The sequence below is a fragment of the Argiope bruennichi genome, chromosome X2, assembly GCF_947563725.1.
Source record: "Argiope bruennichi chromosome X2, qqArgBrue1.1, whole genome shotgun sequence".
NCBI classification, from domain to species: Eukaryota; Metazoa; Arthropoda; class Arachnida; order Araneae; family Araneidae; genus Argiope; species Argiope bruennichi.
In genome coordinates this window covers 120,329,184-120,356,477 of record NC_079163.1, presented here as the reverse complement: position 1 = coordinate 120,356,477, position 27,294 = coordinate 120,329,184, and the positions used below count along the sequence as shown (strand labels likewise).

The following is a 27,294-nucleotide window of genomic DNA, read 5'->3' as shown; positions in this document are numbered from 1 at the left end:
TTATATTCCACATTCTTAACATGAATTGGAAGACGGTTAATGATTCTATCTTCTTACAGCTCTCTGAGCCATTATTATTCAAAAACTGGTAGGCGATTTAATAACGATTATGGCTGTGTTAACAACTGAAAATTTTCTGGACAGCTGGAGGAGTGAAAACAACAAAGATCTAGTTTCCCCTGAAAGTTATGTAAGAAGACTGCCTCCAATTTATTGAAGATCAGGCTTCACCTTCAAGTGTCTAAGTGCCCTAAAGTAGCTCTGACCAGCCAAAAATGCCACAATTCCTAGTTATCTCGAGATATTGCAGACCAAGTGAAATCAGAAATACTCACAATTATGAAAAGGTGTGTTCAATATTGTTTGACATTTTTAAAAAATCATGGAGAATTTTCTATTACGAAATCAAGATGCAGTTAGAATGAATCCATAATCTAATTAAAAAATATTGAAGATCTTTAAATTTACTTCCATAATGGATTGTAAAAGAATTTAATCACTACCGAAATTTTGAAATGAACAAAATCCTTCATAATAATGGTAAAACGAAAAGTACATTTTTTGTATAGAAATCTACTTGCCAGATATTTAAGAATGCAATTTGTATTAAAGCGCTATTTCGTCTTTAAAAAAGAACATGAAAAAGAAATGTTTATAGTAAAGGAAAAACTTTATAATTGAAAATGAAACATTCTAAATCCGAATTAAAATAATCTTACGAGAGTTCACATTTTTGTGAAAGAAATTCAAAATATGAAGTCAATGCATTTCCTACAAGCAAAATGCGCACAAGAAATTTGCCACACCTTACACCAGGGAGAAAAATCATCATATATATTCGTTTCGAAAACGAAACTCGTATCTTTATTTAGAAAATATGATGGGAATATAGAAGAACTGAGTTTTTGCAATCAAATAACAGAGATATATTTTCGAGCTAGTATAGATAGCTCAGTTGTTTTCTATAGGACAAATCTCAAATTTGAATATGCTGTATGATGTTTTTAGAGTTAGAACTATGAAATAAGATTCAAAACATATAACTAGAAGTAAACTAGCTCTGTGGAGAATTAAAAATTCTCACATAGTTGTTTACAAGGACAAGCTAAAGGAAGATATAAAATGACAAGATTAAAAATCACCCCGTTACTTTAAAAAGGAACTGAATTTTGTTATAGACCTCCATGCTCTTTTAAAAATATTTGAATCGATCCAAAATATTTTCTTGTTCTGAGTGTCAACTAACTGAAGTTGAGTTGATTTTCGACGCTTTAAACTGTTCTCAGTGTCTACAAATTTATGTTTGAAACTAGTAGCATATTTCAATATTGGCTTATCCGCATATGCTCTGTGGATTGGCCGTTTCTCTATCATCGACTTCATATTTTAGATATTATTAAAAATTGATTGCAAGTATGCAATATTTTTTAAATTTTGTAATAACTCCAAAACTTTCAAAAAATTTTTATTGTATTTAGAAAATTTTGGAAATTAAGTTTGGAAATTATTATACAAACCAAAACTGGTTTAAAATTTTTAAACATTTCATGAGTAGTTTCCGATAGCTCTTGGACCAATTCATTACAATACTAAACAAAGCAGAAATGGAGCACTCGTTCATTAGAAATTTTGAAAAGTAAGATTTCTAAAAGGAAAATATTGAGTTAAATAAATTTGTGGACTTCATTATTTGATTACAAAAACTAAAACAAAAAATCAGCGAAAAGAAAAATTTTGAAAGTTTTTTTAAAATTGCTTTGGGTATACATTTGTTTCAAGTCTATACTAACAGGTATTGAAAAAAATAACTATATGTGAATATAAGCGAATATTAAAGCATTTTGCAAGGCAAGAATGGAGGGGGGATAGGTAATTCATATTGTTGGAACTTTGAATAAGTAAATATAATGGGTGTTAATTTGATATAAGCTACACTTCATTATTTTTAAATGTCACTACAGTGTAGAAAAGGTTTTGAGGGTATATTCTTCTCTTCTAAATTTAATATAGAAGTTGACCATCCAAATTGTGGCTCAACATCTAATTTCTGGTAAGCCATATAGATAAGCCTATAGTTCCAATTAAAAAATACTTTAATTGGTGTAAATAATTGTTTTTTACATTGTTGATATAAAGAATTGTGTTTTAATGCTTCAGTTGACGTAAATAATTGTTTTAATGTTTTGATTGATGTAAAGAATTGTAGTTTAATGCTTTAATTGACATTATTCCCCCGAGGGGCACTAGAAATGAGGATGAGAAGCTTCCAGCAAGGTGGTTGGTTCTCGTCACCCTGGTGTGTACACAAAAAGGTGGGGTCTGGCTCCTCCCATCGATGACGAGACGTACTTCCTTAAGGAAGAGTTGTTCCGTGGCGTGTGATGGCCCTTAGGACTCAGCCACAGTTCCCGCCAGTGTTGCTGTTGCGGCGGTCCGGTCATTCAGTTATTTTATCCGTGTGCCTTCATGCGAGTTGGAGAGTCAGTGATAGGTTTTAATTGGCTTAAAGAATTGTGTTTTACATTGTTAACCAGCACAAAAAATACGCAATCAAAGTTTTCATGCAAACCTGCAGTCTTATTGGTCATATTTATTACAATTCTTGTGAAGCACTAATATTTTAAACAAAAACAAAGTTCTACGGTTCTTCGACAGAAATTGACAGTTATAAAACTTTGAATATCACCATTTCAAATTATTTTAGATTATAGTAACGATTACTTCAATGCGGATTATATAGTCACTGATTTCATCTTCTCGTGGAGGCTTCTGATTGGCCTAAAATAATGAAACTTAAAGCTTGATAAAAAAAAAAAAAGTAGGTCAGTTTTGATTGTCGAATAATGGAACTTGTTTTGTTTAAATTAATATTGGGTGTCTTATTAACCATATTCATTAAGAAAATCTTGCTGAATACGACTAACATGACGAAGGGTCTGCATACAATTTTGGATTTCAAAAATTCTTTCAATATTACATTTATTTACTAAAACAACGTGAAATATAGTTATTTATATCATTTAAAGTATTTTTCCAACTAGAACTATATTTCTATATCAAACATAATGGAAATGATCTATTGAGCCATGATTAGAGTGGATATCCTATATATTTGTAATCAACTGATAATTTCCGAGGCTCATATAACCACTGCACTTACCAGTCAAATCGACCTACTTCGATCAAAATTGCTGGTTAAAATGCGAGAATACTTTCTCATCAGAATGCCTTTTCTATTTTGAGATGACCTCAAGTTAACATCAACAAAACTACTGTTTAAATTATTTATAATGACTTCTAAATGAAATAAAAAGAAGTACATATCGGTAATAAAGAAAGGTAAAAAAATTATTTTAATACAACTTAAGAGCATTCTTATTTATTCATACATTTTCAATTTTATGATTACGTCTTTACCATGTTAGGATATTAATAATAAAATGGGTCAACAATCCCAAAGCTTCTTTTTCACCTTTTTCAAAGAATAGATCACTTAAGTGATGTCACTGAAGGTAATTGATCTTATGACCTGTTGCTTAGAACTTGCACTGGATATTTGCCAAGTAGACCAAAAAATAAGCTCTTGTTCCAAATGGAAAATGTGGTTATCATTACTCAGAGGAACAATACAACACTGCCTTTCAAAACCTGGTAGGGTTATTTTATTCTCTGGACAAATTTTTTTCAAAAGGAAATGAACGTATAATGAGCAATATTTATTCCTTCACTAATTATACTTTTAATTTAAACTCCCCTATCCATTTATTTAACTTGATCCGATTTTATTGAACATTGAATTTTATTATCGATTTTTTTCACTGATTTCGAGGTGAGCTAGAGGTTTGAAATTTCGCACACTTATGTATTCTGGATAATTATGCACTAGAAATTTATTACTAATTAATCATGAGAAAGATAAAATGTTGATGTATTACCAGTGGCTTTGTCTGATAGTGATTATTAAAAACAACAGATTTAAAGATTAAAAAGCAGAAAATAATTGAAATAAAATTCAGCTCAGTTATTTAGTTAACTAGTAAAAGTGTATTTTTAAAATAATTTTAATTAAATTTTTATACACCATTTGCATTTTGAATGAGTTTCGTCATTCTAAGTGAGATTTCAAAGAAAACATTTGGGAACAAATGAAGGGTAGGGGACATGAGCCCAGACAGTTACATGAAACATATGTTCCTCTGACAGTTTAGTCAGTAATTATTTAGTTTAGATAGAATGGCATTCCGTTTTGAAAAAGCACAAAGGCAATTTTAGGACGGACCTCGTTATCATGAAACGCGTTCCGATGACGAGGACGACACTTGAAATGACACTGTTCTCTTCAAATTTTTGTACCTTACTAGTAGGAAGACATTTCTTCCTGACGGATTTAATATGCATCAGACAAGCTTACATGACGGTTCTTCGATGGAATCGGGTTTCGAACCTGGAATCCTCTAGTCACGAGCCCTTACCATCAGACCACTGCATCCCGCATTTTCGCCAATAGAACGAAGAAAAACAAAAAGAAGTATTAACAGTATTTTATTTAAAAAAATATTAACACTGTATTTGTCAAAAGATTTTCATGGTGTAATGTACTATGAACATCGCTTTTCCAAAAGAATCCTCTTTAAGAAAAAGAAAGTTATTTGCAGGCAAATTTTGTTACTTATAATCAATTTTCAAACTAAACACCACATATTAGCTCCTAAATCATTGATATACCAGATGTGAGCTATAAACTTTTTTTTATCAGATTGGTATCTGAATTTTCCGTCATGGAATATAAGTATCTAAATAAAAGTTGTCTACGGATTAAAAAGTATCAATTTTACTCAACTGAGACTTATTATCAAATAGTTTACTCTCTTAACCTGCCAGTTTCAGATGCTTTATTGACTATGAAAATCGTCACCTTGATTTACTTAGGCTTGCATTTCAAACAAGCAGGTGAAAAGGAATAAAAGTTCATGGAAGAAGAAAAAAGAATTCCATAAACTGTCTTTTAATAAAAAATACCGATTCATTTGGTGTAATTTGCATATTTATAGTTAAATACAAATTATAGACGTCTTATTGAATTATAGACGCAAAGACAAAAAAAACTATTTCACAATGGTTCCGTATTGTTTCCCTTTGGAAATTTGCATCTTTGAAACCTTGAAAAATCAGAGCTAAATATAAATACTAAAAATAAAATAAAAATATCTCCAAAAATTAAAATACTTTCTTACAACAAATTGTGTATTGTACAATTTCAAATAAGTATTTTTATCAAAACGTAGCCTTGGGAATAATGTAGAAATGAATGTTTACTGAAAGATTCGTTAGCCTTGTCAAAAATTAATTCTTTGTTTTAACCCAGATATCTTTTGAATTTCATCACATTATTATTAACAAATTTTGCAGTTCTTTAAGCTATTATTAGCAATTTTTGACATTTTCATTTACTCAAAAATTCTGCTGAATTAAATTATGAAGATGTGATAATGAAGCAAAAAAAAAAAAAAAAAACATAGATATCCATATTTCTTTAAGGCAATTCCTAAAATATGTACATATTTCTGTATAATTATCCCAACTCTTCCCCTGTGGATATTGGACTGATAGGTTAGTCACTATTGAATATGCGAGCTCTCATTTCACATTTGCGATAACTCACAATATTATACAGATTTTAACTCAATCTTTGATCAAGTCTGTTCAAAGAAATGAAATTAGTTATAGCTTTTCAACACAGAATTTTTGGATGCAGCTGTAAAAATAACAAATAAAAAATAATGGCCCATAAAAATAACAAATATTCTTAACTGGTTTTGAGAAAATTATTACTTGAATTTACGATGCAAAAATTTTGAACTCACTGAAAAGAAATTATTTCATGTGAAGCGGAAACCGAAAGTTGCATTTTTGCTCGAATAGCATTAATGACCTATTTATTTTATTTTATTTTATTTTATTAAATGAACAACAAATTTTTAAATATGGAAATAGATTCTGTGAGAATAAACAAATTTAAACCAATTTAATTATGAAAGAGAACTATATTTGCTGTGATATTAAAAATTAAATTTACTGACTTATACCTCTTTTTTTTATACCGATCAGTCTTTCAAGATAACGATTCTTTATTTGTACATTTCAGGAACAATACACATATCACAACGAGTTATTAAAAAGGAAGAATCAGAAAATAATAATTCATTTATTATCTTTGTAGTAAATTTTAAAAAAATGTCCAAATATTGTATTAATTTTTTTTACAGAACTTGTTTAAAATAAACAGCTTTGAGATTTGTACGAATCTACATTCTTCTAACAATATTTGTCCAGTCCAACTGATTACTTGTGAAATCAAGAAAGATTTCTAGAATTCATCGACAAAATTCTTTTGCGTCTACAGGAGATTTGTTATACTTGAAGAATGTAATTGACATTATAAATAAAAAACGAGGCATCGACTTTTGTGATCAACAGTTTATTGCTTCTCAATTTATTTGCTCGAAAATTCAACATTGTGAGGAGGAATAGCAATATCTGACTGCAACTTTAAGTGTTACCAAAGGCAACTTATTCATTAGTTCAGACACAATGCAGATTGATAATCAAAATTAACTGAATAGATTGGCCATCATCCAGCGTACTGCTGTACAAAATGGGACCAACAGACGAATTTCTTAAAATACTATTCCACCCATTGATGGAAAATTGGCGCTGAGCATAAACCTCTCGTCCGAAGAATGGATTTTTATTGTTTCAAAAACGCGTGATTAGAAAAAATTCATGATGATTGGATGGCGCATTACTAGTCAAATATTTGCTATATTAGTTTTTGCTGTACTAAATAATTTTTTACCCCTAAAATAGGTGCATTTATATAAATTTGTGACAAGCTTTTCTAAATTTAGAAATAAAAATATATCTGCAAATGTTGCTGTGTATAGATGAACGTAAGAGAAAGATTTTGCTTTTTGATATTTATACCTTTTGGGGGCAGTATTAAAATTTTGTATTAACAGTCTCCACAGAAGTCAAAGTGTCTTGATATAATTGCCTTATATAAAAAAAATTAATTATTAATCTTTTTATATAAGACAATTATATAAACTTATTTAAAGAAATTTAGCAATTGGAAGTATATGTGTAAGTGCAATATTTAGGGAAATAAGCGCTTGTTCCATTTTCTTGGCACATCTTGTAACAATGACAAATTAAATGTGGATTGGAAGGGTTATAAAATCTACTGAGCATATTGCTGATTATCGTCATTTCTCTTTTTAATTTGAAAGATATGTAAGTTGTTTTACAGATTTTCAGAACTTTCTAACAATTGCTTTCATAATGAGAATAGCTAAATTATGTATGCTTAAAAGATAATAAACAAGTTGTAGATAATTTAAAACCTTGCATTTATTAAAAATAATCCGACGCATTCAAACTGAAAGTCAGATTTGTAAAATGAGAAATATTTAAGAATCAGAAAATCAAAGGAATAAACGCTTTAATTGTATCCTCTTATGCATTTGGACTGAAGTTAATTGGGGAAAGGAAATCGAAACCAACCCATGTCTTAGGTTAACAATCAGAACTCCTGAATTAAAGATAGTTATAATTGGACAGAAACTCCTATAAGGAGGATTTGAGAAACACTTCTCGGAGAGAAAATCTAGATGTTTGGGAGCGTGTTATATTTATTAATATCGCACTGCAAAATTAAGGATGTGTCAGATAGCTTTTTAAGTTCGGTAGGCGGTAAAATTACAAAACTCATTTATTCAAATAAAGTTGTTATTCTATTTTTGTGATCAGATGCTGTAATAATACTCTTGAAAATGCGATTTTTAAGCAATTATCTGTACACTTTTAAAGATTTAAGCACCAATATAAAGTGAAAAGGTCTTGCACTAAAATTTTTATATCGCTGTATTTTAGATTTTTTTCCCCCTACTGATGATAATTTAATGTAGTTTGCTTTATTTAACTTGCATAGGAATGACTTTCTGTAATAGGAATCTTAATAGTCATATTTTGGTATTCATGCATAATAATGATGACAATAACTCAAATATACTGAATTTTCGAAAAATAAATTTTTATTTAAATTGTATCATTTCAACATTATTTTTATGATCTTTCTTTCATGTTAAAATTAAATTCTTATACATGTGCATGGCGTTAAAGCGTAAAATGTCGAAAAATTCAGTTTTTATTTTAATTTAGCTATGGAACAGTATCAGAAAAATTATTATCTTACATCTGATTTTCATCAAAATAAAATATCTCTTTCTTTTAAGAGAATTGAAAGGTGTTTAAAGTATATTTAAATTGCTCGCTTGTGTATAAAACACATGAAAATCGACTTTTAAGGGTCCATTTATGAAATTATCGAAAAATTATCAATCACAAATACATGCAGTGAGAAATGATGAGAAAAAGGAATGTAATTAAGTGCTTCTCCTGTTCCACTTGAGATGAACGAAGAATTATATTATGATTTTTCTTTTAGAACAATAATTCTTCGCATCCCAAGAAGTTATAAAATGCATAATTATACATATGTGAATGTAAGGACTCCTTTCATGCTTAGGAAGTCAAAAAATGTTTACAGGCTTGTTATGATTCCTAAAAATTAATATGAGATTTTTTGCCATTATACGACTTCTATAACAATTATTATCTAACAAGAATGTGAAAATGATGTCTCTTTCTAAATGGCGAGTCAGACTTGATGTTGTAGGGGAAAGTATTAAATATATCTCGTATTTTTGTAAATGCTTTATGAGTTGAGATATGCTGCTTAAGCATGTACATTTCCTGCCTTACAATACAAAAACCTGCAGCTTTTTTAAAACCCTAGTCGAATAGTTTATGCTTTTATAGCATCATAAAGTGTTCGAAATGCCCCTCAGCCTGCATGAAACAGTGACTTTGCAAAAAATTATCTTACATTTTCTCTCATATTACTTTTAATGACTTATACATTGCGGCTGTCCGAATTTCACTCTCCTTTTCAACAAAATCTATACCTCAGCATTCATTGATTGAACTGTTTACAAAGACGCAGTAAAAAGCGCGTCCTAACAAGTTTGCAAAATTAAAAATAAAAAGTGTCGAAGAATTCTTCACTACACCTTAACTTCCGTCTCGAAATAAGTTCGAGTTATTGAGAGAGAACCCTACTGACCACTACCCTACCGTGAACTCCAGTCCACAGCGCTTCCGCCTACTCATATTCTAACGTCATCGGTGACGTCAATACAGACCGACATGCGTTTTATGTAACGATCGGGTTACTGACGTCATTCGAGACTGGAGATATATGCGGCGAAAGAAAGCTTCGGCACGAACCAAGCCGACATCAACAAAAGCCACTACGCTGAAGATGAATGAAATTACAAATCAAACCCGCTGCCAAGGGTGGTACTTGTATCCAGAAATGTGCGTACGCTAACCACACTTATTAGAAAGAAGTTTTACCCCTCGAGTTTTTTTCACTCATCGGATCAGAGAGGATCGTAGTAGATTTCCTCTCTAACCTTCTTCGGATTGATCACTTGTTGGAAACATAGTATTTTACTAAGGTAGCACATATTCGCCAGGAATCGATCTAATGTTATGTCCAGAAGGGTGTGCATCGATTATAATTCGTTTTAATAAATTTAATTTAATTAATCGATTATGTATATATATCGATGCATGAGAACTCAATGGTAAAATAAGGAGAATTGTAAAAGTGGCAGGTGAAAAAAAAAATTAACGCTCTCTAGCGAAAAAAAAAAAAAAAAAAAAAAAAGACATTTTCACGGATATGCATCCAAGTGTTGCATTGCAGTTCCTTAAATTTATGGAAAGAAAGAAAAATTCATCTTTCAAGAAACTGAGGAATAGTTATTTATTGTGATTTTTTATTTAATTATATTGAGTTACAAGTTAGTTTATGAAAAAGAAATGCACGTGACAGATAATAGACTCAGTTTTGATGCTTCCATGGATTTTTCTTATGATTTTATTTTTCTATTATTATTTATTTATTTTATTTTTTATGTTTATTTATTTATTCATTCATTATTTTAATCTGTGTTGTCAAACTTCTGAAGAAACAAAATGAGTTTACTGAAATATTTTTTTTCCAGAAAAAGAAATGAAATATGAATAATGAGATTTGAAAAAATTGAAAATTAGCTCTAATATATTTATTTGTGAATTTAAAGATATTTACTGAAATAATTTACGAATTGAAACGCATATTTTTGATTTAATGATGAAAATGCAATAAAAAGTATCAGAAATGACTTCAAGTCTTTTAATATTAGACTGTCCTATCAAATCCATCTATTTTGAACATAGATTTTGACAAATAAAGGGAGATCAATTTAGGATATAATACCCTCTTAATAAATACTAATGCTTTCATTTTAATTCACCCACGTGAAGCTCTTCCGCCTACTCTTGCTCAATTCGCAGAAACCCATTACTGATGAAACAAATGTTGTGTTTTTGCGAGCTTAGGCAAATCCACCTCCTCACTGAAGAATTCAGAAACAAAAATAAATAGAATTCATAGAAGGGATGCATTTTATTTTATTTTTAAATATTGGTTTGAGATATTAAGAAATTGTAGAAAATGGCAAATTTTAAATAACAGCTTATTCTGTTTTCAGCTAATGCAGTTTTTAAAAGGTATTTTTTTAAGCGATTAAGCGAAAGAGAGCATAACATTTTAAAAAAATAACTCAATATTAATAATAAGAAACTTGTATTAATATAAAATTAAAAAAAATATTATTCAAGATTAAGCAGCTCTACATTTAGAAATGTTATTGATCTGTCCGATTGTTATTAAAGTCAAAAATATTCGGAAATTTGAATTTTTAGGAAACCATTTACTATCATAAGTATTAAATGACACTACTGATTAAGATTTGTATTTTTAATAAATAATTTGAAAAATGATCGATTGAATGATTTAGAAAAGCAAATAGTCTGGTTTAATTCAATTATATTAAAGTCCAGTTTAAAGGCAATATTTGTTCTATTTTGGGACAAACCTCATAATTTTGAATCCTATTAGACGACGAGGACGGCATTTGATCTGGCATCCTTTCTTCAAATTTTTGCACCACACCAACGGAGGACGTTTAGTATAAGATATCAGATTTAACATACATGAGACCAGCACATACGACTAATATTTCGTGGAATCGGATCTCGAATTTGAAGCCCTTCCCTCCCGAGGCTAAGACCTTCCATTAAGACCGCAATGTCTCCTCAGGAAAAGAAAAGAAAAGTTCACAGAAAAATTTATAAAAAGGTAAATTCCCTATTTTAACTTTTTTTTTCTAAAAATCACGATTTAAATATTGTTTTTAAATTAACACTTGGTTTGATAAAATCGATTTCTTATGATAGAATGAATTTTAAAAAATACGGTTTGTTAATTATATTAAATAAAAATTGAATTAACATTGCAGCAAAATAATTCCAAATTAAAAATAGAAAGAAAATATTTTTTGTTATTAATTATTGTACATATTTTCAAAATTCTCAACAGTTGTTTAAATTTCAGATTTCCAAATTGCTACACATGGTTTTATAGAGTAATTTTTTATTCCATAACTATAATATCTATATTTTATATATAATGAAAGAATATTTTGAGGAATTACATTTCGAACATAATGCCTTATAAACAAACATATTACACAAGATGTTAAACGAATGATAGAAATATTTATTAATCGTTGCATGTTTGAGATGAAAGTTAATTAAATATTTTTATATATTGGCATTCATTTCCTATTTTGCGATGCAAATGTAAATAAAATTTATATCCCCATGTTCATTCGCTCTTTAATAATACAAGTATCGTCATCAATAAAACTTTTTCATTTCTTTTAAGGCATGAAAATTAGCTGAAATTTGAAAATAATTTGGCCTATTTTAATATATTTAATACATGAAAATAAAAGCAAATGGTAATAAGATGTAGTAACTATAAGTGTTTCTATATTATATGTTATATTAGTGCATATGAATCATTGGTTAAAATTCTAAAGATATCATAGAATTCCATAGATTTAAGAAAACAGAATTTCCAAAAACGAAATTATTAAGAATAATGGAATCAATTCATGTTCATATGATTATGTCAATATCTTAAGTGTATTTAATTAAGGAAAGTATTCTGTGTCTTTTGAAAGGACAGACAACTTCAATTCAAATACAGCGTAAGGCAATGTACGGTTAAATATTAGATGACATATGTGCTGAAATTTGTTGTTTGAGTATGATTTCGTTAATTAACCCTGTTAAAAAAGGACTTCCTTTAAAAGTATTATAAGTGGAACATTTGAAGATATGCATTTTTAAAATTACCATTATGAGATCCATATAGAAAATTTTATAACTGTATTTAATGCTCTGCCAAAATAGATTTCGAAAAAAAATTTTAAAAATTATAAATTAAAAATATATATGTCTTGCATGTCACCCTTATTAATTATATCAAGATTTTAATTTTTATTCATTTATTGCAAGAGCTTTATAAATCTTTAATTTGACTATGTATATTTAAATAAAGGATATTATAAATCATTAAAGATCTGAATTACATATTATAGTCCATTCTATTTCCAGTATAAAACAAGCTTTATTGCTGTTAAATTGGAGGTCATAAAATATGAAAATATTTCGGGAATGGGCATTTTTTTAGATTTAAGGATTTTATAACATCAATTGTTTTTCAAGAAAATTGCAAAATGACGTACCAATGGGAAAATAACTTATAAAAAATATAATTCAATAAAAATTAGTCAGTCATATATGTAATTTATTGAAATTCTGGAAATATAACAAGAAAAAAAGCAGTAGCTAAATTTTTGTAATGTAGAAATTTTGTAAGTTTTAAATATTTTCTTTCGTATCGATGTAGTCAATGGTCATGGTTATTTACGGAATTTATCGGGATTTATTTTGTTTTTATAGGATCCATCGACTGATATCCTATATTAAAGCTGAAAAGAGAATGTTTCGAAGTGCCTTATATGATTCTTATTTACAGTATTGATTTTGTTGCTGTTCGTTCATTTAAAGAAATTATGAAGCATAAAGAACCATATTTTATAAAGTACAGAGAACTGACTGGCCATCAAGGAAGCGATATAAAGTTATAATTTTAAGTTAAGATTTGAAGAAGAGATAAGTTAAAAAATATAGATGAACCTTATCCAGAAGTGGAATTTCTATATTTTAAAAATGGTAGGAAGGAAATTAGCTGTTGCTACAAAACTATTCTCACAAAAGTAAAAGATAAGTGGTGATAAAATAACAGAAAATGTGCCTATCCTGCTGGCGTAAAGAAAATATTCCAATTTTACACGGGAATATCATAGAATACTAAACATGTACAGAACTGAATGCGTGTACGCAATTATAATATGCTTGGAGTTGTTGCCATGATAGAGAAGAATTCTGCAATGTGATTAGCATCAAATTATGTTATTTGATACAACGAAAATTCTTCAGAAAATTTACTGGAATTCATTTCGATCAATAAAATTCCAATTCTAGAGTATGGATACTGAGAGTATGGATTAACATAAATCCAATTCTTAGTAATAAATACTAAGTGTCCAATCTCTAACTTTCAATTATTAGTCGGCATGTTGCAAGCTTGTACAATATTTCTGTGATAGAAGAGTAGAGACTCACACAAAATAAATTTCTGAGTATACAAGAAGAAACGAATTAAAAAGGTTGGAAAAACCAAATTATCATAAAATTCATGCTAAAGTTACAACGAAACAATAAAGCAAATATATTTGGAATAATAACATCAAATACCTCCTGTCTGGTTGTGAGAGCGAAAAATATATCAAGGAGTGAATACGAAAAAAAAAAAAGGCTATCTGACAGCATCACATCTACATTCAATTCTCATTTATTGTCATGAATCTAAGATCAAATATCTTTTGTGGGATTATTTATATTATGGGATTAGCGATAACATAAGTATGATATGTATCAGTCTAAACTGAAGCTTTCCAAATGTAAATATTTACAAATGATTGGCGCATTTATACCCTAAACGGATTAAAATACATATTGTTTACAAAAGAATAAAAAGAGGTTTTAAGGTATTTACATTTTACTGTTCAATTGTTAGAGAATTGCCGAGGGAAGAATTCGAAGCATTTTCTTCATTTGAAACAAATAATCCGCAGAAATAAAAGCAAATGAAATATATAGATCAATATTGATAATATATCAACTGAAGAATAGAAAAAATACCTATTTAAACCTTCAGGGTGTGGGAATTGTAATGCTTTAATGATGGTTGAGCCATTTCCAATTAAGTATTAATTGATATATGAGAAATTTTGTATCTCAGTTTTTTTATGCTTCCTTTATTGCATTTATTTAGCTCTTGCTTTGTTTAAAAACTCCTTTATTAAAATCGATGGATTATAGTTATTAATACCATAATCTTCCCATTAACGTATATTTTCATGGCATTCATCCAGTAAATGTGGTCCTGTGGGCATTTAAACATTAAAAACATAGTTTTGAGAAAGCTCTCCACATTTCGGCACATTAGCAGCTTCGTATAATGCAAGTTCATAATTAAATGGCTTCCATTAACAACTGTACCAATCTTTTCAAGCATCTACTTTTTAAAACTTAAAAAGCTACTGCAGTGAAATAAATTAATATTGCAGTGCCGTTTGGGGACTGCGACGTCGGTTAATATGTTATTCAGGTAAATTTTGAAATAGATTTCTAACAATTATTTATCTTCTGAACGAGCTATTTATATCATAAAACAAAACTTTTATCCTGTTCTTGCTAAATTATATTAATGAACGAGTTTTAAGAAAAATTATAATCCTATTAAAATCAGAAATAGCATTCGCCAACATTACAATGTTGATTCCAGTATTTAACATTCTCCCGCTCTCTGAAAACATTGAGAACGTTTTAAGAAGCATTCAAAAGCAGGAAATAGTAAGTTAAAACATGCAATCAGATAACCTTCTTTGCAAATTACAGTTATCAAGTAACGGTTCCGCTATTGATCGGCAGATGTTTGAGTTTGTTCTTGAAAAAGTTAGTCAATAAAAGAAAGTCGCTGTCCGTTTTGGAAAATAAAACAAGAGTCTCTATTTTTTATGAAAGGGATGACATTTTTCTATTTTTTGAAAATAGTGAGATACTGCGAGAAAAAATGTTTCAAAGAAAAGAAACTCTGTGTGATCTTTCACAATATTTTTTTTCAGCAGCAGATCGACTAAAGACTAGCACATGGTAATATTTATTAATTTTGATTGACTTTTGAGATACTTTTAGATTTGTATATGCAATGAGGCCGTAGCCAAAAGATTTGAAACGATGTAATGTCAAAATAGGTACTATTTTTCAAATTAGAGCGCATTAGGAAGAATGCTGGAGGGTTTTTCTAAAAATTATTTTAAATTGAAGATGTTCGTCCAAGACGAAGAAATTCTTTTTGTAACATCAAAACAGCTCCAAAAAACAAAAACAAAAAGACCAGACAAATTTAAATCGATTTAATTGAATGTATCAATTAATTATTAATACAAATTAGAAAAATAATGGCCTGAGGATAAATACCGACAAATAAATTGAAATTATAAATTTTAAAGTCATAAGAAAGTTTCTAAAAACATTTTAATTAAAATGTATCGCAATTTTTGACAAAGAAAGTAATTTGCTCCTAACACTGTCAGTTTCTTTTATTTATTTATTTATAGATGGTACGGATGATAAGTAGTATTTTCTGGAAAACATTCTGATTTACCTCCGATATGTTAAACACATGATATAAAATCTCAAACACGCTTAAAATTTAGTTTCCCATATAATAAAATTATCTCAGGAAATAACCAGGAATCCTTGGAATTTTACTAAGTCAATGATGAGTTATGAAGCATTTCTGCATGAAATTTTGTCATAAAGAAACAGATATAACTAATAATATGTTTTTCGATTTATTCAGCTACTTTTATTAGTTATTAAATCCTATACATTTGCAGAAAAATAGATGATATGCTTTGTCTTTTTCAATTCTATCAAATGTGGACTTATAAGTGCAGTCGTCAATCTTCTCGAAACAGTTACAGTGATTTATGGCTCTTATTTTCTCTGGAAAAATTTCACGTACTGTTACCATGCCCTAACTCACCATTTGCATAGATGTTAAAAGATCATGAAGGTATCTCGGATTTGTTGAGGTGGTCAAATAAAGATTTAATGCCATGCAATACCTGCCCTCAAAATCAGATCCCTTAATACTACCATACGGGTCCTTTGGTGAACAGGGCTTATTTACTTTTCTCCGTACAACATATTAAATGTGTCCCTCTCTCTCTCTCAGTCCCTCTTCCTTGGGTTAATTTTATTTGGGGGAGGAGAAATGACCAACATGGTCGAACGTTCCGGGAAACCGAGTAATGGCATGCCGCTCTGGAGTTAATGGAACTGTTATTGGAAATTCCGGACGCATAACTGACCTCCTCCCACCCGGAACCCTTTCAACTCCTCCGAAAAGCCAACAAGCCCAAATTGTATCGAGATCCTCTTTTGTGGTCAGACGCCTGAGGTGAAACGAGGAAGGGATATCCCTCTGTTCTATTTTTAGCTGAAAACACAGCCTGCCACCAAGATGCAAAGGTTTGCATGTGGTGGGAGTCATTTTGAGAACTCATTGCAACTCCGACAATGGGGAGGAAACACGTGCAAACACGTAATAAATGCCATACCCTCCCCCTTCTCTTTACTTTCAATGAGGGTGTATCACAAAACGTGAGGAAAGGGAAGAAACAACTCAATCCGAAAAGCGTTGATTTTGAGGTTGGAAATCAGGTGAAAAGTGAGCTAATGAGAAAATGTGCATATGTGTGGGGGTCTTTGCAGTGATGGCGGATATTTTTCGAAACATTTCGAATGTGAACTTCAGTTATACCGCTTTATAAAAATGTATTGGAAAGTAGCATTATCCTATTGATAAAAGGTGAATTAAGTGAGAAAATAAGTTAGAAAGAGAGGTAATGAGGAAAGGTGAGGAAAAATGGGGATTCTGGGCCTGAAGGGATGAGAATACTGAAATATAAACAAGCATTTTTATTTAATTATATGGATTTGATAAAAAAAATTAATTGAGAAGTGAACCAGATTCAAACTGCGCAATGTTTCTGGTTCTTTGCTGTGATGGACAACCGAATAAAAATTTCTTTATGTATTTATGATTTGAGTTTCATTTCTATCTCTTTCGAAGAGTAAGTACAAATTTTTATTTCAAGGTAAATAACGGTGGATTAAGAATGAATATAAAAGTGAAATAAATGCAATGCAAAGACGATGTATTTTTTACACAGAAATGTATCGAATTTTCTAAGCATTTAACAAATGTGTGATTGGTGTTGAAAAGTAAGATAATGTTCTTAATTGACCAGAAGAAAGTCCTTTTGTTTCACTACAAATTCATACCTCAAACTTATTTATATCTGTTAAAATAAGTGTTTTATTTTGTAAATTATCGATAATTAAATTCAGTGTCATGTATTGAACTGTGCATAAAAATGTTTTTCAAAATGATATAAAACATAGCTCTATCAGACAAAACTGGGTCATTCTGTAAGTAATAGAAGTAGTAAAAAGGAATTTCAAAACATATTTATACTGTAGAAATTAGCAGTTTTTACGAATATAGGCAGTTGTAAACATTTTCTAAGAGCGTGCGTGATATAGACTAAATATTTGATGACTCAATAAAAAAATAGTTTTGTTATTGCATTAAAAACTAAATGCTCACAAATAAGATTTGCCATCGTCTATCATTTTACATGCATACCATTTCTTTTCCATAAAAAATATCTTAATTCTATTTATATTGAATTTAGCATAGTTTTCTTTTTAAATAAAAGGCACATTATAGATAGCGTAAAATGATACTCAATAAAGCGGGGCACCTAATTTGTGAAACAGGAAATTCTTCAATAAACCTCTTCAGTCCTGACTATCTGTCTAACTTTAAGGAATATATGAACAAATATTATCAGATTAAATATTAATTGATAAAAGTAATGTTGACTAAAAATTTGATGAGAGAATAATTAAAAGCTATTATATCAAATCAACCTCTCTTCAACTCAAAAAGCGGAAGGACGGTTTTAGATACGTAGAGGAAATAAGATTAAAGCATTTTTTGATAAAATGGATAATTAATTTAGAATATATTTTTTAAATTAGTTTGTTATTAGAAAACATTTTTACTTCGAAAAGACTGAGAGTTGATTGATATAATAGGATGAACAATGTTGAAAGACAGTAAGAAAATTGGAGAGTTTGCAAATTTTACCGAATCTTGCTTTTCCAATAGAATGAATTGAGCAAATTTATTAAAAAAAGACAATAAAAAATTGCTAATTTCTTGGTAAAAGATATCTACTAAATATGTAAAAGATAATTTTTCAGAGCATTTGAATATAGGATTTTTTTTCCTGTTGAGGTTCTCTAAATTCATTTTACACAACTTATTAAATATATTTTTCTATTTCACGTAAAGATATTCCAAAGCATCTTCTAGTATTTTTATAAACAATTCTAAAAGTCTTTACTACCTATCGATAAAAGCGATCTAAACAGTGGTACAAAAGGCTAAGAAATGATGTATTTTTTGGATTTGTTACCAAGTCTCAAAATAAGAAAATATTTCGAATCTTGACAGGAATAGTTTTTATAGTTTTATAGAAATAATGCAAGAATCAACGGATTATAATTTCTTGTATTAAATAAAAAAATCATTTGAATAAAGATATTTATCAGATAATAATCATTACAAAAATTTTTGAAATAGTTCATTTCCGACTGTAACTCAAAATCATAAAATCAAATCTCATCTTCACGACATTTAACAAAATTTATTGATTTCATTAACGATTTTAATTTTCTTTATCATTTTTTAAATTATTGATTTTTTTTTTTGCTTACAAAAGTTACGGAGACTTAAAGAAAGTAGTTTTTAAAAAAGTTGTAAAATCCAAAAATAAAAGAGCCAATTTTAGTAGGTGCGGGAAGACTCTGCTTGGGATATTTTAGGACAATACACTCTTGTAACATTCCCCACACCAAGCAAAACATTAAAAAAAAATTAGTGACAAGAATATTTGAACTACTTAAGATACAAACCATTTAGCTTCAGATACTAGCATGCTTTCATAAGAAAAAAGAGATACTATGTTGAAAAATGCATTTGAGATTCAATGTTTTAAACATAAATATTTTCTTTTAAAACGGTTAAGAGTCTCAATGGAATGGTGTTTGATTTCAAAAAACTCTATTCTATGATAATATATTACTTTTTCTTATACCAAGTGTATTAAGAAAGAAAATATTGCAGTCGTTAAAAAATCTGACCTCGTAATTTTGACATATCTTCACATTTCAGAGCTCCCCGAGTTCGAAGTCCGAAAAGCACATTTTGGGTATTATGTCACTCAGTCTGTCTATCTGAACACGATACTGCAAAACCGTTTTGATGGTTGAAATTAGGAATGTCTTCTTTACAGCAAATTCATAGATTTATGTGGAATTTTTTAAAAATCCATTCATAGAAATTTTACCAGTCTGTCTGCAAGCGAACGCGATGGCTACAAAACATTAAGACATTGATAAATAGAATTTGGAACTCAGTTTTAACATCTAAAGTCCATGACAAATTTTGAAGGGAAACATAAATCCGTGACAAGTTTTGAACCAAATTCATATACGGGTTGGCCGCCTATTGTTCTATACATTCGCATTTATGTAAATCGATAGCTCTAAAACCCAATAAATGAAATGAGGTATGTGATTTTGCTATCAATATTATGGTTCTGGGCCAAAATTTGGTTTCAATTTGATTAAAAAAATGTAAAAGGCATTCCCGATTTTCTTCTATGCTCTTCTCAAGAACAAAATGCTCATGCGTTGTATTACAGCGCATATGGCGTTTACAGCCCCACCCAATGTCCACAACTCTCATGCAGTGAACAGAAGGAGGTATAAAAATCTTTATTTGGGATAATGTAAGAAAATTTCTGAGACAACACTCCCTCTTATTTGATTGTGCCTCGGTGATCTAGTACAAAAAAATTTCGAACTGGAGACCGGAAGACTTCATGTTCGAAACCCGATTCCAATAAAGTTCCGTCATGTATACGGGCCTGGTGCACGTTAAATCTGTCGTCGTGAGCCAAACGTCCTTAGGTTAGTGTGGTTCGGAAATTTGGCGAGATAGCTACTAGCTCAGATCTCGTCATCTGACCACAGTAAAAAATGACAATTTCTAACAAAAAAGGCCTAATGTTTTTTTTTTCAAACTAGATGTTAAGATAACGAAATTAATTCCATTGGTTTCATCTAGAATTTAATGAAAATCAAACGGAAGATTACACTCATGTCCATAAATTAAGGATAATTCAGAGTCACACGGAAATCGAACTCTAATATATATATATATATCACCCGTAAAATGACTACACTCATCTTCAAAAATTATATGCAAATTGCAGGAAGCCACCAGATGACACCGATAGTACGTCACAATGACGAGAGTGTCAGAGAATGATGGGTAAGGAATACAGGCAAAGAAGTAAAATTGTTCACAAGCGCTTTATAAGTCTTTCAGTGCAATAACCGTGCAATAATAGTTATGACACAAAGGGCGTGTTTGGATGATTTTTTACGTGGTAGAATTATCGGCAGTATGGAATGTGGGCTACCCAGCTGGAAGTATCCGAGGAACTTGGAATCACCCAGAGTACATCTCCAGGCTTTGGCAACGATTCCAAGATGATAGTAATGTGAATAGACGTTACAGCACAGGTCGCACCCGAGTTACAACGTTGAATGAGGACCGGTATTTGGCAGTTACCATCAGACCTGTCTCGTCAGCTCTCTTCAGCCACTGGTACGACCGTTTCAAGGCAGACCCTGTACAGACGCTTAGGGAAGATTGGTCTATATGCTCGCAGGCCTGTCAGATGTGTTCCACTTACTGCAACTCACTGTCGCCTGCGGTTAGCTTGGAGTAGAGAGCATGCATTGTAGACACCGCAACAGTGATGTTTTCCGACGATTCCAGGTTTAGCTTGCAGTCTGATTCTCGCCGGACTTTCATATGGAGAGCTCCAGGTACCCGTTACCACCAAGAGAACATCACTGAACGACACCCTTATGGTGGTGCAGGATTGCTCGTTTGGGGAGGAATTATTCTGGGTTCCAGAACTGACTTGCATGTTCAAATGGGAATCATGACAGGCCAAATCTATCTGGACGTCATTCTGGAACAACATGTACTTTGTTTCGGGGCGTCATGGGCGCAGAATTCGTGTTTATGGATGACAAAGCCCGTCCTCACCGTGCAAACTTCGTAAACAAATGCCTTCGATCGGAGGATATCACCCGTATGGATTGACCAGCATTCTCACCGGACTTGAATCCAATAGAGCATGTGTGGGACATGCATGCCGATGAGCTGCAGCCCGTCAACCACCTCCTACATGTCTACCGGAATTTCGAAGAACATTGCTTGATGAGTGGTGTAATATTCCCCAAGATCAAATCGATAATTTTATATTCAGCATGCCTAGGCATTATACGGACTTTATTTCATCGTCTGGGAGACATACTATATATTAACCATCATACCAACTATGTAATATTTGGTTTTTGTAAATAGTTTTCTCTTTTTTTTTTTTTTTTTTTTTGTAATTTGCTCCACGGAGTAAAAAATTGCAATTTTTATTAATGATATGAAATATATAGCATCTTTTTTTGCTCTTTACCTTTTGTTTAATAAATAGACTTTACAAATAAGTCACATTTGTTTTGCTTCTCACTCTTTCTTTTCCTGAACTTGCATTATCCTTACTTTATGGACATGAGTGTAATTTAAAATCTTCTTTTGGCTGCTTCAAAAAAATTGTCGTCTTCTCTCATTTTTCGAGGATTCCAATTTTGAAAATGTGCGAATTATTTACTTACGTTGTTGCGATGTGAAGGTATCATGGTGGGGGAGAGCTTTGTTTATGTCCTCTTATAGGAGCACCCTGCATGAAAAGGCCTGATCGTTCGACCTTTGGCCGCGCTGTCTGAAAAGAGAAAAAAACCGTTTCGTTAGAATTTATAATCAATAGTATTATTATTTATTCACAATAAATCTTGGTATTTCATATGTAAAATAATCGCCTGTAAATAAAGCTCCAGGTTTTCGAAAGAATTTCTTCAGAAACCTGGACTATTTTAAAAAGCAATAATCCGTATATAAATAAAGGTAGAAAGCTCAGAAACGATAAAAATAAATCCTATTTTTATTTTTTAAGAAGCAGATTTTATTGGTGGAATAGTTCACACTTTCAACCTAGTGATATTTCTGTAATTCATGACTTGTTACATGAAATAATGGCTTATGAAGTTCAATCATTCTTCTTCCATTCTAAAGTTGTAACGTGAAAAGAGGAAAATTATATTTTTCGCAAAACTTAAGAACATTTCCGTTGCTCATGCTCCGTTTTACCATAAAAAGAGGCGCTTAATTCACGGAAATGTATTATTTCTGTTCTGACATACGCTCCCTTTTGGAGGAGCACATAATATGCATTCATAAGCTGCCACTCCATTCAAAGAGTTATCCGGTGTAATACATAACTAGATGAATTGTTCTGTTCTGATCGGAGCAGTCTGTTGGCTTAAAATTTAAACTTTATTACCAATAATTTCTGGGGAAACAAGTTCGGTTTAATTTCCAATCTTGCAGTGAAATAGTATTTTCACTCGTATTGTATTATTGATTTTAAGTTTCCCCATCTTCTGAATTACTCAATATACTCAGTGGATTTATTAGATTAACCTTCCCCCCATATGGAAACTCAGCAATAGGATAGAGATTCATTTTTTCAGTAAAGGTCATTTCCCATTAGGGAAAAAATCTCCCTGCCTTTTTGGAGGGGAAAAAACTCTTTCCGAACATCGTGTCTGCACTGACGCGAGGTTTCTGCTGGAAAAGGTCCTCCAGCTGAAAATAATTGATGCTCTAGTAGATAAAAGTATCTACTAATTAAAAAGAAGAAAATGTGTCTTCTTTACTGTGTGTGGGTGTGTGTTGGCATTCTACAGGATAGATCGTTTGACCCAGAGTTACAAAATTTAGAATGAATATTATTTGGGTTGTAGGAATGTACATATCAAGACGGGGTTTTTTTTTTTTTGTGTGTGTGTGTTTTAAGATTTTAGTAAGAAATTTAATTAATAAAAATTAAGAGAGATTTTGGTATTTTTCAGCAATAACTTCCGAAATATTATTTCATAAAAACGAATTTCATACCAATTTCAAGTTTAAATAATTATATTTTTTATAACACCAATTTAATGGGTGTACAATTTTTTTTTCTGATTTCGGCAATTTTTCAAAAAGGCTGTTTTGCATAATTTTCAACAACAGATTTCATTGCTGTACCGAAATTCAAGCCGTTTTTTTTTGTTCCTCAAATATTTGATCTCGTAATTTTCTTCTATATATATATATATTTAAATAAGGGAGAAGGATTCTATTAAATGTCTAATTAGTTTATATGAAAAATGAGAAAATAACATTCCTATGAAGTAAAATTATCTGGAGAGTTACGTTCTAATAGTACTATGGTCTCGTGAGATTTGACACTATTCGGTTGGTTCATACGTACAATGAACAAGTGTAAAGATATTAAAATACACGGTTTTAATGTACATTACAATTTGATGCTTAAAAATAGCATCTTGAAAAAAATTGTAAACATATAAGTAAGAGATTTAATTAAAAGCAAATACAACCAATATTCTGGACGAACCGGTTAGTTACAGATGGTGATTAGTATAAAATAAAGCTTGCCAATGAATATCGATCATATTTTAATCAAAACATTTTTGATTATTGACCATATGAAATGTATAAAAATCACTTGTATGAAATTTTCATCCACTCACCTCAAGAATCCTATTTTGCTAAACTTAAACGATATCCGAATTCGCTGATGAAGAAACTTTATTATAAACAATTGTAGATAGAATTCATCATTCTGAATCGCATTCATTAAAAGACAATGATATCTAAAATGGCAATTTTTTTAAAAAAAAATCCGAATCTCTAATTCATGTCATTTTGAGATAGTTAATTAAAGTTAAGGATTCTTTTAGAAATAATTCGATTATAAAAAACAAACAAACAGATAATTCGATAAACAGAATGCAAAAGCAAACCATTCTGAATTATAAAAATATTAATAGTTATTAAAATAAAGCGCAGTGAATTCTCATTTATAAATTCAATTTTATTTTCTTTCACAATATTTACGGAATTTAAATATTATATAAATCTGGAACCGTTTTAAAAATGACGAAATATTAAAAAATAACTGAGAAAAATAATCATGAGATACGCAATAAAACTCGAAAAATATGGCCACGTTTGCTGAAATATCGTCAAGGTAAACAAAAAAAGCAAATATTTTTGCTGATATATAATCTCTGCTTTTGTGCATTTTTGTTTAACCTGAGCTTGAGAGTGAAAAAAAGAGTTTTCGAGTTCTCCGAAAACATGATTTTTTATTCTAAGAACTCTTTTGTTTAATATTGCTTATATAAAGAATAAAAAGTATTTTTTGAATTTAAAGAAAGAAAGTAGAGGAGATATGACAGCAGAAAATTGAATTATCTTTTTTAGTAAAATAAACATTTTTTACCGCATTAATTAATTTCAAAAACCAACTAATCAAGAAAATAGTATTTTGATTAATTATTTTCAATAATTTCGAATACGGAAAATAACCGTTAGTAATATATTTTAATGATCTATCGATATTTAATCAAATAAATATAAGTGACAACACAGTCTCGTAATTAATAAAAATGTGCATGCCTTCTAATTAAATTCTGCCTAACACAGTTCTGTGGCGTCATTTCCTTATTTTTCATATGCAAGGTATTACAATAACACATTTACTTGGAAAGCATAAATTGCCATGATTCTTTTACTCCAGTTTCATTGCTTAATATTTTCAATTCATTTTTAATTAGCAATGACCACCAAGGAATTAGATATTTTGCCAGTGTTATATCAAAATGTCGTATTTCAAATCTGCCAAAACATTTAATAGATGCAAAATACTTGTGTATGTTATCTACACCTGCTTTCAAATTGTTGTATGCGATATGTTATAACGCATATTGTCACGAACTTTGTCACTTGTAGTTCCAGCCGTTACATTAAAATTTATTAAGTTATATTGTGTGAGATAATCGACATGTAACATTTTAATACAAAGGCGACGATTTAGTGTATTTTTAGCAACCGCATGTTATTTCTTATACCGAGTGAACAATAAATATTTAAATGAGGAAGTTGCCACTTATTTAACTTATCGTCAATTATTAACCGAATGTGACTTATAAACTTCCTAAACTGTCTAATCAAGATAATTTGTTAAAAAGTTTCCAATCGCAGCAGCTTTAATTAATTTTTCAAAAAAGGAAGATATGAACTAAAAAATAATTTCTTTGAATTTCGTATAGGTATGCGGTAGGATAGCTTTAGAGAATTCTTGTCCCCAAAAACTCGCATTAGTAGGACATTCTTGAAAGAAATTTTATCACTCATCTTATTGTTTTAAGACGTGGTTCATGAATTTTTCTTTTTAAATTGCTTATCTCTCAGAATTTCATACAAGCGCGTTACAATATAGCTCTAAAAATATGTGGAATTATTTACTGAATTGGATTGCAACAGCTGCATAAGCAGAATTCTTTATTTCTAATGAAATTTTACTTCAGAGAAAGAATATTTCACTAAGCATAATCTTTATTTAGAAAGCTATATATTATAAGCACATATTATCATAATTATCCTCTATATTGGAATATTGGAGTTACCATTTCTTGAAGAAAAGAAGTAGTCTTTCCAAATCGCATTAAAATCACACTTTCATTGTAAACTTCACATGATTTTTAAACAATTAAAGGTAGTGTATTAATAATTCTAAATGAAATTTTAAGTAATTCCAATACAGCAAAATAAAATTTAATCTTAATACTTTAAATAAAAATCGTAAACTCCTAAACATAGTTTCATGATGAGGAATATGCTTAATGCTTTTTATAAGACGAAAAAATGTAGAAAGTAAGCAAATGAAAAAAGCATGAACATTTTTGAAAAGAGTCAATTAATATATGAAATGTATTTTATGTTAATATGAAATATATATTAGCTGTTTCGTGTTTATGTTCCATACCTATCGAATCAATAATATATAATCAAATTGAAAAACATATCAGAATTCAAAAAAAGTCGATAACAGCTTTCAAGAAAAAGAGTTCAGAATCCCTTTCCACGAAATACAATTTTGACTTTCGTAAAAGAATCTAAGACAATGTTTCAGGGATACATATTAACGTTCTTTATATTTTACACAAAGTAAAGAACTCGGTTGGCATTTTACCAATTTTTTGATACTGGTAAACATTATATAGCTGCAACATCCATGGTTTACTAACAGTAAGAAGAAGAATGCAATGGGTAAAAAGAATCGATGTTTGTCTAGTCAAAAAGTAAAAACAGAGAGAGAGAGAAAAACTCAGTTTGATTTTCATATAGTTTAAATTTAAAAAATGGAATAACTGTTTGGTTCAAAATATTTGAGCGAATATTTTCTAAGCAATATCTGAATCTGATTTTTCTGCAACTGAAATCGACCCTAACGGACTGTCTTGAATAAAGCGTTTCTTTAAACAATAATTTGTAATCAAATAATCTTTCTATAACCTTTAAATAAAAAAAAGCTAATTTAGTAAGAGTTAATAAATCTCTCATGATGACAAGAATTATGTTATTAATAACCAAATTCTTTTAGCCTAAAAAAGCAGATTTTTTTTTAAAAAAAATTAATATATTCTATGAACTTCTTAAAGCTGCTTATTTAAACATCTAATATTCTTCCAAAAAGCTCAATATTTTAAGATGATTAATTTATTTTTACTGTTATCAGAGATTTTAAAACTAAGATACATGATGCAGGTAGAAATGAAAACCAGGGAGAATATTCTCGCTTCAACTTTTTTGTTTACTTACATAATATGGCTTTTTGCAATTAGCTTTGTGGTATAGTGAAAAATATCTACTATGCATTTTGGTCCTGTTTCCACTAACCAATTAGGCTAAAAATTTGACATAAATCTGCAATTTTGATATTACCTACCGAATTTTAT

At 30.0% G+C, this 27,294-nt stretch overlaps 1 protein-coding gene across 2 annotated transcripts in view; it reads right to left on the bottom strand.

Moving 5' to 3' along the window:
* Window positions 1–27,294, bottom strand: part of LOC129960359 (uncharacterized) — a 163,211-nt gene that overhangs the window by 42,875 nt on the left and 93,042 nt on the right. For both annotated transcript variants that reach the window (XM_056073760.1, XM_056073759.1), the window contains one exon: window positions 22,045–22,151. In XM_056073760.1, coding sequence (XP_055929735.1) covers window positions 22,045–22,068 — 24 coding nt within the window. In that variant the 5' untranslated portion in view covers window positions 22,069–22,151. The remainder of the gene's footprint in view (window positions 1–22,044; window positions 22,152–27,294) is intronic.